Source organism: Battus philenor, unplaced genomic scaffold (assembly GCF_028537555.1).
Source record: "Battus philenor isolate CCGP_79_NKW_IND1 unplaced genomic scaffold, ilBatPhil1.0.hap1 SCAF_11, whole genome shotgun sequence".
NCBI lineage: Eukaryota > Metazoa > Arthropoda > Insecta > Lepidoptera > Papilionidae > Battus > Battus philenor.
In genome coordinates this window covers 5,866,296-5,879,243 of record NW_027181673.1, presented here as the reverse complement: position 1 = coordinate 5,879,243, position 12,948 = coordinate 5,866,296, and the positions used below count along the sequence as shown (strand labels likewise).

At 30.8% G+C, this 12,948-nt stretch overlaps 1 protein-coding gene across 2 annotated transcripts in view; it reads left to right on the top strand.

Annotated features, from left to right (window-relative positions):
- moody (G-protein coupled receptor moody) overlaps positions 1–10,600 on the top strand; it is a 49,626-nt gene extending 39,026 nt beyond the window's left edge. Inside the window, exons 3-9 of one of the 2 annotated variants that reach the window (XM_068772377.1) lie at positions 1,789–1,929; positions 2,680–2,850; positions 5,877–6,004; positions 6,864–7,017; positions 7,793–8,016; positions 8,464–8,604; positions 9,390–10,600. In XM_068772377.1, the coding sequence (XP_068628478.1) occupies positions 1,789–1,929; positions 2,680–2,850; positions 5,877–6,004; positions 6,864–7,017; positions 7,793–8,016; positions 8,464–8,604; positions 9,390–9,697 (1,267 nt within the window). In that variant the 3' untranslated portion in view covers positions 9,698–10,600. Of the gene's footprint in view, positions 1–1,788; positions 1,930–2,679; positions 2,851–5,876; positions 6,005–6,863; positions 7,018–7,792; positions 8,017–8,463; positions 8,681–9,387 lie in introns of both variants that reach the window. The other variant, XM_068772386.1, reaches the window with a different exon arrangement.
- Positions 10,601–12,948: the final 2,348 nt, after the last annotated feature.

Genomic DNA, 12,948 nt, shown 5'->3' with positions numbered 1-12,948 from the left:
TTAAATGATATTTCTAGAATACAAAGAAGCTTCAAGTTTAAGTCAAAAATAACAGTGTTTACATATATAATATGTCCCATAAATCAGCGTCAAGTCGATATTATATGAAAGTGATGGCTACAATTTTTAAAATTATTGCCATTCAAAAATTACTTTTATGTATCCTGTAGTTTTATTTCTTACTTAATCAATCATAAATATATATTTCTCAAATAACTTTCCTGTCTTAATCTAATTTTATTTTAACTTTCAATTAACTATGGCTAACAAATCATTACTATTATTTTTTTCTAACTTACATGTTATCGTTTACAAAGCTTCTAGTATTGGCAGACAAAAATTTATATAGCAACGACCTAATAAAAGATGTAGTGTATTTTGTCAAACAAATTTATCATTTAATTAACACTCTAGTGTCTGCAGGTAGAGTAGGTAGTGCTCTTTAACTTAATTTCAGCTGCTGTGTAGACAGCAAGAACCTTTGAATTGATTAATCATAGTTAACACATGCCACCTTAAACACAAGAGTTTATCAATAAATATATACAAATAGTAAATTGGAGACATCAGTTATTATGAGTGTTATTTGATCCAGTTTATTGTAAAGATCTAGGCTGTATTGTTTAACCTTCGCGCAAAGAAAAGATTTCCGTTTCATTGCTCTTGAAAGAATGTATAGAGACAAAAGCTTCTGCGATATAGCTTTTTATTGAGAGAAATTTCTTTGAAATTATTTCTCAATAATCATTGAAGATTTAATTTTCTATTAAGGCTATCAAAAATACCGCTAAAGGAAATTACGATACCAAGTTATATTTTATTCAACAATAACTTTTATCATCAACTGCAGAGTCCACTGTTGGACTTAGGCCTCACATGTAAACTTTCAATAAGACCGTAGGTAGTCTGTCCACTTTTTGTTTGGAAGTCTAACTTAAGTCTCTCATTAAGACAACCTTAAAAAGAAACTACTGCCTAAAGTGGAATTATATTACACTTACTAATATCTTTAAAATAAAAAGGCATAATGTAATATTGTTGAGATGTTTACAAATTTCATTAATGTTTTTAGCTTCATTGACAAAGCTTTCTTACTTAAGATACTAGCGCATGTGCATTTGCACAAACCACGCAAGACTCGTCTCTCTCATTAGTGAGTTAATGTAATGAGTATGTACTAATAAACAAGATACATTACACATTAATGAAAACTCACGAATCACAAATCAGCGTACATTATAAGTCAATGTACATAAGTACACATACAAATAGTGTAATCATTTTTAACAAAATTAATGTTATCTTCTCTTTGACATTAAACATGACAATATTACCAATCGCGGAAATTTATAACAATCTTTCCTTACTTAATATTTTGCTAAGAATGTTCTTCGGGACATCTTAAATCTTAAGAAGAAGCAACGTGGTTATTTGCCTATTGCTCGGGACACATTAAACAAAAGTAAACTGTGAAAATCTACTTATAATTGTTTGAATATTTCTCATTAGAAAAACCTTTAATTTTCTTAGTACATGACACACGAAAGTACATACTAAACAGAAGTAAAAAATTCTTGAGATGTCTCAGAAAGGAATAATTACATAATAATATATTTTTATTTCGTATGTTATTTATATCTACTAACAAGCAACTTGTATTCTTGCACCTTGAAATACAAACTTTGTTTTTAAATAAGAATATTGCTGTATACGATTGTAATTACGATCATTCGAAGGTAAATGAAATATTTTTTGCTTTACTGTAGATTAAATTTTTCGTTATTTCAGATTCTCTCCAGGATTATTAACATTTGCAGCAATCGTTACCGGTTTTATCATGGTGATAGGATTATTCGGCAATCTGTTGACTGTGGTCGCACTTATAAAGTGCCCGAAAGTAAGAAACGTTGCAGCCGCCTTTATTATTAGGTAAGTTTCCTCCTGATAATTCTCTTGCGTATTCATTTATGTTTAACTCAAATGTCAAACTCGGCTGTGTTCTAAAACTTTTCTGTTATTAATTCGTTTTGTATATAATAAAGAATTAAAAAGAAAATGTTAATGACATTCAAAACAAACATATTCAAGTAAAACGCATTTATATTTAGCTTAGAATCTTAGTATATATACCTTGAATTTCAATTATCTTTACATACAATACTACTAATGGTATATCAACATAGTTTCTGTGGTTTGAAGTTACTCGGCGTAAGGAGAAATTAATGTTTCAATTCCACGGCTGTTCGCATTTGAACTCTATTTTCGTCCCAGGTATTGTCTCCTAGCCTTAGACTTACCAATAACCATCCTTATTATAATACCAGATGATACAAACTGAGAAAGAAACAAAATGAGAAAATCTAGAAATCATTATAATTAAAATATTATACTCTGACGATCGAAAATCTGCAGAAAAATTATTACCGTGTTTTACTTGAAAATTTTAAAATATATTTGAATAAAAAAATAAAAACTTTAATATATAAAAACACTGGCCAAGTGTCTCAAATCTCATGTACTTGAACAAAGGCTCAGAAAAGTTCGTTTTGATCAATTATTAATATATTAATAATATACTTTTTACTATCAGAAATTACTTAAGAAATATCTTGAGTGTAACATGTAGGCCAATTGAATGAAATATTTCTAACTAGTGCGCATTTGCATTTTATATTCCAGTCTGTGCATAGCGGACTTTTTATTCTGCGCCGTGGTACTTCCGTTCGCCATATCGGGCTTCTGGACAAGGACTTGGTCCCATGGCGGCGCTCTGTGCAAACTCGTGCCGTTTCTGCGATACGGCAACGTCGGAGTATCTCTGCTGAGCATCGCACTTATTACCTTGAACAGGTAAGTCATGACGGCATTGCGATATGATTGACATTCGGAACCGTGGTTAGAATGTGATCGGTCACGTGCTCATGCAGATTGGTCCTGATTATAATGTAATTAGATATAGGTACAAAATCTTTTTAAAATGTTGATTGTATTGTTTATTTGCTATCAATTAATGTATGGTATACCCTATCTAAAAATTATCGGTTTTAGAAATAAAAAATAATGTAATGATAATATGGTAAGAAGAATCGTTCAAAATTCATTTTAATACATGTTAAAATAAATATTGTTTACTGTTTGTCCCTGCATATGTAATATAATGCATATGTAATGTAACATATTTCAGGGTCAACACTTTGTAAAAGGTGATTGGAAATAGGTGTATAAGTAGTGTAAGTTTTTAGAGTTTTTTGCTGTGAAATAGGATTAATATTTACCCCTTTAAAGCTTTTACAATTATTATCAATCATTCTCTATATACTAATACGAATACGTTTAATTTAAAAACTAATAGATGTCCTGAGTAAAATGTTATTAGACTCTTGTAGTGTAATAGAAAAAAGTGATAATAATAAATAAAATATATTTGAGAGTAAACATGTTATTTATCGTTTTAATGCCTTAAGAATAAAGATTGATTATGTACAAAAAATCTCTACACATTTCGTATAGTGTAAGACATTATTACTAAAGTGATATGTTTTATTATGACGATCTACTATGAGTATACGATTTTGTTCGTTTGGTTACCATTTTTGGTTTTCATTAACGGTAAATGTTTGACAGCCGAAGACAGGTATTTGAACTCTTCAATCCTTATTACTGGAATAGGTCTGAAAATTTTTGTGCATGTTTTGATATTATTTAATGGTAGATTGTTGAAGTCGTTTTGCTAATCAAACTCCTGTCTCATATTAAGGGAAAATACTTAATTTCCTCCAGCTATAAATTAAAATTGCCTCAAAATTGCCACGATATCGCCCCTGTGCCAACGATCCACCTAATGAGAGTTGTCTGCATCTATGCATCTACCGGCTCGTGTTTATGGCTTGAGAACCTTTGGGCCCTGACAGCCTGCGGTTGCAAGAACGATGTGACCCGCCCACTACTACTTAAGTGTTAGATTTGTGAAGTAAACGTATTATTCTTCGTTTTACAATCCCAACCTTTACAAAATACAAAAAACTAATATTCGCTAGAAATATCTGTCAACGTTATTCCTTTTTTCTTATTAAACTATATTATCGACCAACTTCTGTATGTATCGAAACCTACACGCTGTATAAATCTACAAAATTGTCTCATTCAATTTATTCAACAACGCAGGTGAAAAACGGTATTCTTCGTATAAATTCCGCTTCGAAAATTCTGTCTTCACGCGTATCTTGAATAAAATCTATAACGTAAATTGCTTCGTTTCCATTTGCTTTAGTTTCGTTCTTCAAAATCTCTTACATGTGTTATATTTTTATTAAACATTTTTAGCTTCTGTATATTAACCATACGACTCTTTTTAACGATAACTGTATTATCAAAACCTAGTTAAGTAACTGTGAAAAGATTTAATTTCTATTGGTGGTTGTATTTGCGTTTATTATTGTAGTCTCTTATAATTCAGGAAAATTTCGCAGTTAGTGTATGTCAATTAATTCTCAAAATTAAAAGTAAAAAAGGGCAGTCATTAAATTTAGGAATACCAAAATAAATTTTATAATTAATGTAAATACTGGTCAGATACAGTCCCAAACACGCAAATACATATGTAAATTTAGTACAGACGCAATATAATCTAGAAAATTTTTGTGCTTTTATAAAAATATAATCTCTTTGTACTTCTTTATTTATATTAGGGGAACCGGAAAAGAGTGTCGCTTTCTTAAGTTAAATTCACACGAATGCATTTTAACAAGTTTTAATTTCTAATCAACAGTATATTCACCTTCGTTATCAACAACATTTTGCCATCTAGTATACAAATTTTCAATGCCGGAACGTTAAAAATAAATCGGTCTTTTTGTAAAATAACAGAATAATAATCAACAGAAACGACATTACTTTCCGGTCCCCCTTATAATAAAATTTCTCATAAACGTTATATCTATTATAAATAACGCAAGCATATCGTATTTGTATTTCTTAATCGACACCAAAAAAGTAATTACTTTTTCATACTATACTCTAGTGAATATTGTTTATAATTCCTCTTATATAGAAATGCCAAACGTGTTAGTGAAATTCGTCTGTCACAGACAGACATATCCAATCTATGTGATATATGTAGATACATAGTCAATAAATGTGACGACGGTAAAGTACACATGCTTTAGTGTGTTTGACATCCAGTTTTAGAAAAAAAAAATGTTTTGTCTAAATATTTCTATCGTATTTGCTTATGAATGCAGTATCATTATGCAGTATCATAGCAACAACGTTACATTATATAAGTGATTCAACTTTCTCATCGCGTAAATATTCGCGACACGGATTATAATTCCGTTACGAAACATTTTATATCCATCACAAGCCCAATTATAAAATTATCTTCTTATGTTATAGATGCATTAATTATATATATATTTTAATAAACGTATAACGTAAATGAGTACATACATTTTATACTCTGGACAGATAAAACTCCTGTAATTACGCTTGTATACAATACGTTACAAGTTTCGTTGCTTTAATTTTTTGACAACTAACATTGTATACAATTTTATGAAATTATTTATTGTTTGTGTTCAAATTTTTAATTTAAAATTTTCGTAAAAAAAAATTAATTGTTTTAACTTGTTTTAAATATTAATTATTTTAACTTGTCTTAACGAATTTTAGTGAGCAGCGGTAGCACAGCGGTAGAGGACTAAGATTTGCGATCATAAGTCACTTCAATTCCCTGGATACAATCTCATATAATTTACACTTTGTATATTAATTATTTAGGATTGCCACTGTTCAAGTTTCCAGAGAATTAAAACATCGATGTAAAACCTAAACATATTTAAATAGACGAGAGTCATGTTTTTATTTCTTATTTTCAGATATATTATGATAGCTCATCACAGCTGGTATGCTCGGGTGTATAGAAAATACAACATAGCTCTAATGATCGTGTTCTCGTGGATGTTTTCATACGGTATGCAGATACCGACTCTTCTTGGAATATGGGGTAAGGTTCTTCTTTTCTTAAACTATATCAATTTTTTTTTACCAAGGATTAGATTTTGAGTGACTTCTGAGATAAGCTATTTGGCATAAAATAATGGGTTTTAAATTTGAATTAGAGTTGAAGACACATAAATATTAGAAAGAACATAATTAACAGGCCACTAAGAAAACAAAGTTTTTATGATGTCGAGCTGGCTAGTAATAATTTATTTTCAAAATACTATTGTTTAAAACTAAAATGTTCAATGAGACTGTTAACCAAGTACCTGTTGCAAGTTGTAAAATATAACAGACGCATGAAACTTTATATAGTATATACCAGAGGTAACCAAACTGCGGCTCGCAAGCTACTTGCGGCTCTTTGAACAATAATTTTTGAATTATTTCAATATTTAAATTTATATTGACTATGTCAGCTCTTGATAAATCGAAACAAATTACTGGTGTGAATAATAATTATTATTATAATTAATTACCAGTACCTTATGTATTATTAGAAGTGCTGTCATATATGTGTGCAATTATATCTAACTTCGATACACATATTTTGCACTTATTTGTAAATAATTTTAATAAATATGATTATTGTGAAAAAAAAAACATTCTTTTACGTGTTTTAAATGAGTATTCAATTGCGTCTCGCAAGAAATTTCATATTTCGAAAAATGTCTCGCACTATGAAATACCTTGGCCACCCCTGATATATACTGATAAAAATACACCGTTGAACACATTTAATAAGAAAATTATAACCTTAGCCACATTTTTACATTTCTCTGGGGTAAACTAAACGCTTCATATTTCGGATAATATTATTTGAATCTATTATTGTACAATAAACAATTATATAAAAATTACAGGTAAATTTGACTACGATCCAGAACTTGGAACATGTTCAATAATGCCTGACGAGCATGGGCATTCTTCTAAAACCGCTCTGTTCGTCATCGCTTTTATTGTCCCCGCTTTGTTGATCTTCATTTGTTACGCCAGGATTTTCTGGGTTGTACACAGGTAATTATCTCAACAAAATAAATATTACGCAAATTAAGTAATCACAGTCCTGATCAACACTTACTTTGGAATTAATCTATTTTGTATAACTATCAGTTAAGTTAAAATTAATAGTTATACCTACATTATTTATTTAATTGTGTACGGATAAAACACAATAAAAATATGTTTATTTTTTTAAACACTACTTTGACCATAAAATTTCTTCCAAATTTTTAACAACTTTCTGAGGATTCAGTACGCTATAGAGAGAGGTAATTTCTTGCATTTGCCAAGTCCATCGAATTCCAGGGAAAGCATAGTAGGTTTAATTAGGCCTGCTCTTCCTAGCTAACTACATTTTGAATGATCCAGAAGACTTGAGAGAAATGACTTGAAGTTCACTCATGATAGGCCTACATCTTTCAGAAGATTTCGCCATTATACCTACCTCCACCGCATATATATTCACTATAATTTTTTTTAGTTGACTGAGTCCTTTGGTAAACTTGTTTTTAAGAGAACAGTAAGTTCTTTTAGCACTACATGTTTCATTGTTCATGAGTAGTTAGTATAGTTATTAATTATTTACTAAAAGGTATGAATTACATAATTATTCGCTATTATTGGAACATCATCACCATTAGTTCGCCTGTAGAACCCACAATACAGAAGAGAGACCTCCCGCATAAATTTATAGTAAAGACGTAAATCAAAAGAATATATATTTAATTTATCATAAGTACTAATTAGTTTCATGTTTTTTAAATGTTTTAACCGTTGATATCTATTTTAGTTCAGAGCAAAGAATGCGTGAACATCAGCGTTCTCAGCACTCTGGGCCCGGAGTTTTAAACAATACCGATAAGAGATCTACAGTAAAAGACAACAGAGATACTAAAGCAAGACGCAATGAGTGGCGCATCACGAAGATGGTTCTGGCAATATTTCTTTCGTTTCTCGTCTGCTACCTACCCATAACTATCGCAAAGGTTGCTGACAGTCACGTTCATTATCCTAGTAAGTATTTCACATATTTAACACTGACAACCAAAATTCAATTAACGATAATGTTTTATTTCCATATTACTTCTATATTTTTAACAAATATGTATAGTTATTCAGAAGTCATGGATTAAATTACAAAAAGAGGTCAGAAAATACAATAATAATTAAATATCTCAATGAGAAATTTATTTAAATCTATTGTACACAAAACAACGTTGTTATGACGATTTATACGACAAACAGGTCAGTCACTTCCAGCTGTATGTAGCGTTCGTAAACTTGAGTCTTAAGAACTATAAAAAAATCAAAATAAACAAATAATTTGGTTTAGCTTCAGGTATTTGTGTATGTCAAAGTTTCTAGGAATATAGGTCATGTTTTGTGACCATACAATATATTTACCACCGTCAATATTTCAATTTCTATAATTTATTTCTAATTTATTTTCATCACCTCTAGTATTTCACATCGCCGGCTACCTTTTACTGTACGCGAGCGCCTGCGTGAATCCGATCATCTACGTGATAATGAACGCGCAGTACCGGGCGGCTTACGCGGCGGCGCTCTGTTGCCGGATCGCCCTCCCGGGCCTCACCAGCGGTGCGTATCCCTCTTCGCCCGCATGCCGCAAGCACCCGCCCACCTCCGCGATCGCCTCCTACGTGCGAACATGAAGGTATCATCACCTCATCTCATTCATCATACTCCAGCTTTCGCTTACGTTTAGGTTAAGTATGAAATAAACTATCCTTCGGAAGTAGTGAGTAAGCAAACCGTTACATGTCTGAATAAAAAACTATTTAAAATCTTTTTGCGGCAAAATAAACTTCTAATTGTTTATTACACAGTATATGTAAACAAATATTTGTAATTTATACATGTGTTTTATCCTCCTATTATAAGTATAGTATTTATCATGTATATAGCATAAATTATTTTATATATTTTGTTCCATTTTTCTTTCACATTTACATACATGCCTACCCATTATCCCTGCACAAGTCTAGGTTGGTAGATTGGTAGAGAACGCCAATAAATGTGTAAAACAAGTGAATAATAAATGAAAATGTAATTTTTTTATCAAAATCCAAAATAAAAACGTTCTCGTGACGTTGGACTATGTGCACTTACAATGTATAACAAAAATTTGTTATTATAACAAATGTTGTTTCTAATTAATGAAAATTTTAATTCTTTTGGCGTTGTTTTATTAGAAATATGTTATAACGCCATTAATTCCAAGATTCAGTTTATAATGCTATATTTTGCAAACTGTTTTCGCCTGTTTTTTGATTTCGTTTGAAAACAAACATTAGTAAATAACTGGATAGTGGACTTAAAATTAAATCTTTAAGCTTATAACTAGTTACGCATTTCTTTTAGAGAAATGGAACGAGCGTCACGGGTACAGTTACAGCAACACACGAACGGCGCTCAGCCAAGTGTCGATCGGGGAATCGAGGGCGGATCCTCGGTCTTCCGCGCTGTCCACGGGCCCAGGGCTAAGGTAAACCCGAAGCCTATGGACGCACGCACTTCAGAACCCAGCTCGCACAGCCTCGGACCCCGCACCGAAATCTCTGCGCGGTCAACAAACATCGGGTCACAGCAAAACATGACAAAGTCCATCAGATTCAAAAACAATGGTTCTGGTCAAACGAAATCTGGAAAGGAAGTTAAGAGTTATTCATAGCAGCTTGTCACTCACTAGTGAGATGTGCCAAAGTTTTAATTTTTTTTTAATATTGACTGCGACGAATATTCAAATCATTATTTTTGTAAAGTTTACATGCTTTTATTTACATTTTAATTACATTGTTAGCTTAAATACAATATCAATATTTTGTGTCTTGTGGTTTTTAGAGCTATATCAAACTCACATCCTAGATCCACGAAATAAAGACAAGCTTAATAGCTTTCTAACTATTTCATCTAATTATTTATCGTGTAGCTTTTTATGCACAATTATGTATAAAAACATCTTTTTATTGCTCCTCGTAATTTAGGAAAATATTATTACGCTTTAACGCAGGCTATCGTCGTAGTCAACTTTTATTACTAATGACCAAATTAATTGCATGCATTTATAAAATTACATAGTAATAAGTATGATAATTGAAAAAACTGACAAATTTCCGTCCCACTAATGCGTGACAAGTAAGCTTGTTGTTTTAGGTAGTATATACAGGGGGTTCCTAAAACAAAGGGTTTAGACATGAGATATTTAGATGATCTTTCCTCAACTGATTTCTTGTATATAATATGTAATATGAAATTTCATTTATATTATTTAACATTCCAATAGCCATGAATATATTGAACTTGCTATAGATTATTTCATTAAACATTCCCGACTAGTAGTTCCACCAAAGAACGTTAGATGTAAAAAGCTTTTTCATGAAGCTCAATTCGTAACCATAAAAGACCAAACAGTATTTAAGGTAGTGACAATTAATATTAAGAGACATGAGTTATGAATTTATGTAAATGCCATATTAAATTATAATAAATTTATGTAAGAATAAAATAAAATGACATTTCTAATTTTTAATTGTGTTACTATGTTATTTATTAAATTGTTTTTTTAAATGTAATTTCGAACAAACGAATGTTTTAAAAATATACACTTTAAAATATCACTGTCTTCTTTATTTTTAAAACCATGCCAAATAAAAAAGTATATCTGTCAGAAATTCCTTGTTAGGCAACTTTAATCGACTCAAAGAGAATACAATGAAGTTTAATGTGCCTTTTCGATATATGACGTAAGATGTTGTACAATATGTTTATTGCACGCTATTAAAAACTACATCTCAAAAACTAACCGAAGCGTCGAATAAGGGACATTTGAAATCGTTGCCAAAACACTCACTTGAGGAACTTATACATACTAGTTTACTAGTTTAATGATTTATTGAATCTAAAAAAGCATATTCGTTCCAAGTGCGGAAACGATGATCAGATATATGACCCACTAAGGAAAATGCCATATTATTTTCATTATTGCACGTAAATTAGTTACAAGTAATTAAAGAATATGAAAAATACTTCTTACGTACAGACCTTATAATTTTATATGCATTCACGACACTACACACTTAAAGACGAAAGTGCGCCATTACATGTGTGTAAACACTAATAAAATATATAAATATGTTATTTATGTTTGTTTATGTTACGACTGATTAGTAAATACTTTTATTTTTTTTTCTTTTGGCACTGTCTACGTAATGCCATATTTTCAACTCTACTAATCTAAAAGAGACTTTAGAACTTTATAAATTGCACGAACGACCAAATAACAATTATTAATTTGTTAAATATCTGTACACCACCGTCTTTGTAAAACAACTAGGTGTATTAGCATTAGTTGTTGTAAATAGAAATTACTAATGCCATTACATATACATAGAAATTTACAATTGATTGATAACGTTAATTATTCCACAACAGCAAATAAATCGAGCGTAACAAGACAGCAAGTGTTAAGTTAGGGTTTGATTTACGGTCCCCCTATGTGAGTCGCACCCACTTGGATAATTTCCAAAAGTCGAAAATATACGTCCGACGTTGATATTATCTGTAAAAGGAGCACCAAAAAAGAAATTGCTTTTCCGAACGTAATATGTATTCGATTTCCCTAACATTTTTATGGTAAATTATTTTTTACTAACTTTCTGTTCTATAACCGATTTTTTTAAAGGATGAAATTTCAAAACACTTAATTTTAACTTAATCTTATTAAAAACTCATTCAAATATCAACAATAATATAAATTTTAAAATTAAATGAACAGAAAAATTTAAACAGTTCCATTTAAGAGATATTATTTATATATTTATTTATTTATTTATTTCAATCACTGCTAAGTAAGCAAGTAGGCATTTATGCGTACTTTTGTATAGCTTATGATATAGATAGTAAACTACCGCCGGCTCGCAATGCTGATCTGCTGAAAATCTGGCCAGATACTCAACAGTTGCTTTTTTTAATAAGTTCAACAATGTTTGATATAAACATTATAAAATAAATGATATAAAAATAACCATGAGTCAGCAAACTAAGTTCCACACATTTCGAATAACTGAAAAATCTTGAAAGCTATAATAAGATTTATTTAATGTATTTTTAATTTTAGATTTCACTGTAAGTAACAATATAAAGTATATACAACCAAAATTTTACTACATTCTATTAACTAAATGCGATAAAATAAAGGCTTTGTCAACCACGTCAATAAGTTCAAAAACAAATCAACCCGGTTGGATCCCGCGTAAAGTATCTACAGTGCTCTCGGCAACGAGACGTGCGCAATGAGTTGGTGTAAGCTCGTGGCTTCGAAGGAAATAGTGGTCACCGCTAGCTTCCAATACACCAATCATCAACACCCAACCCTGCAGTTTTGTAAAGGCCTGGGAATGTATATTTTACGTTAAATGTGTTATATATGTTAACTTCTTATTTATTTATTATGTTAGATATATTTATGTAACCTGTGATCCCTAAAATAAATAGTATAAGAAAGACTAAAAGGTTCATCAATAAAAAAACATAATTATAACTTTTTTTTCTTATGAAGAAATCATGCATGAGAATCCCTCTGCTACGGGGGCAACAAAAAGGCTATGTCGAAGTCCTACCGGCAAAATCTCCACGGTTTACTTCAATACCTTTTGTGAAAACTACGGGAACGCCTGTATACATTCTGTAGTTTCATCGGCTGTGGCCTAGTGCCTCAACTCCTTAAGATAAAGCCGCTGCCCATTGTTACATTAAAAGCATTCAGTATTAGATCTAATATATAGCTTCGTTATAACGTAGGTCAAAGTCTCATACCTTTACAAACTTACGAAAAACATTGAATTCAGATACTAGCATAGCAATGCCAAGTGAAAGATTCTAATCTATTTTTACATCCGATTCATGAGCGTGGGATATATGTCA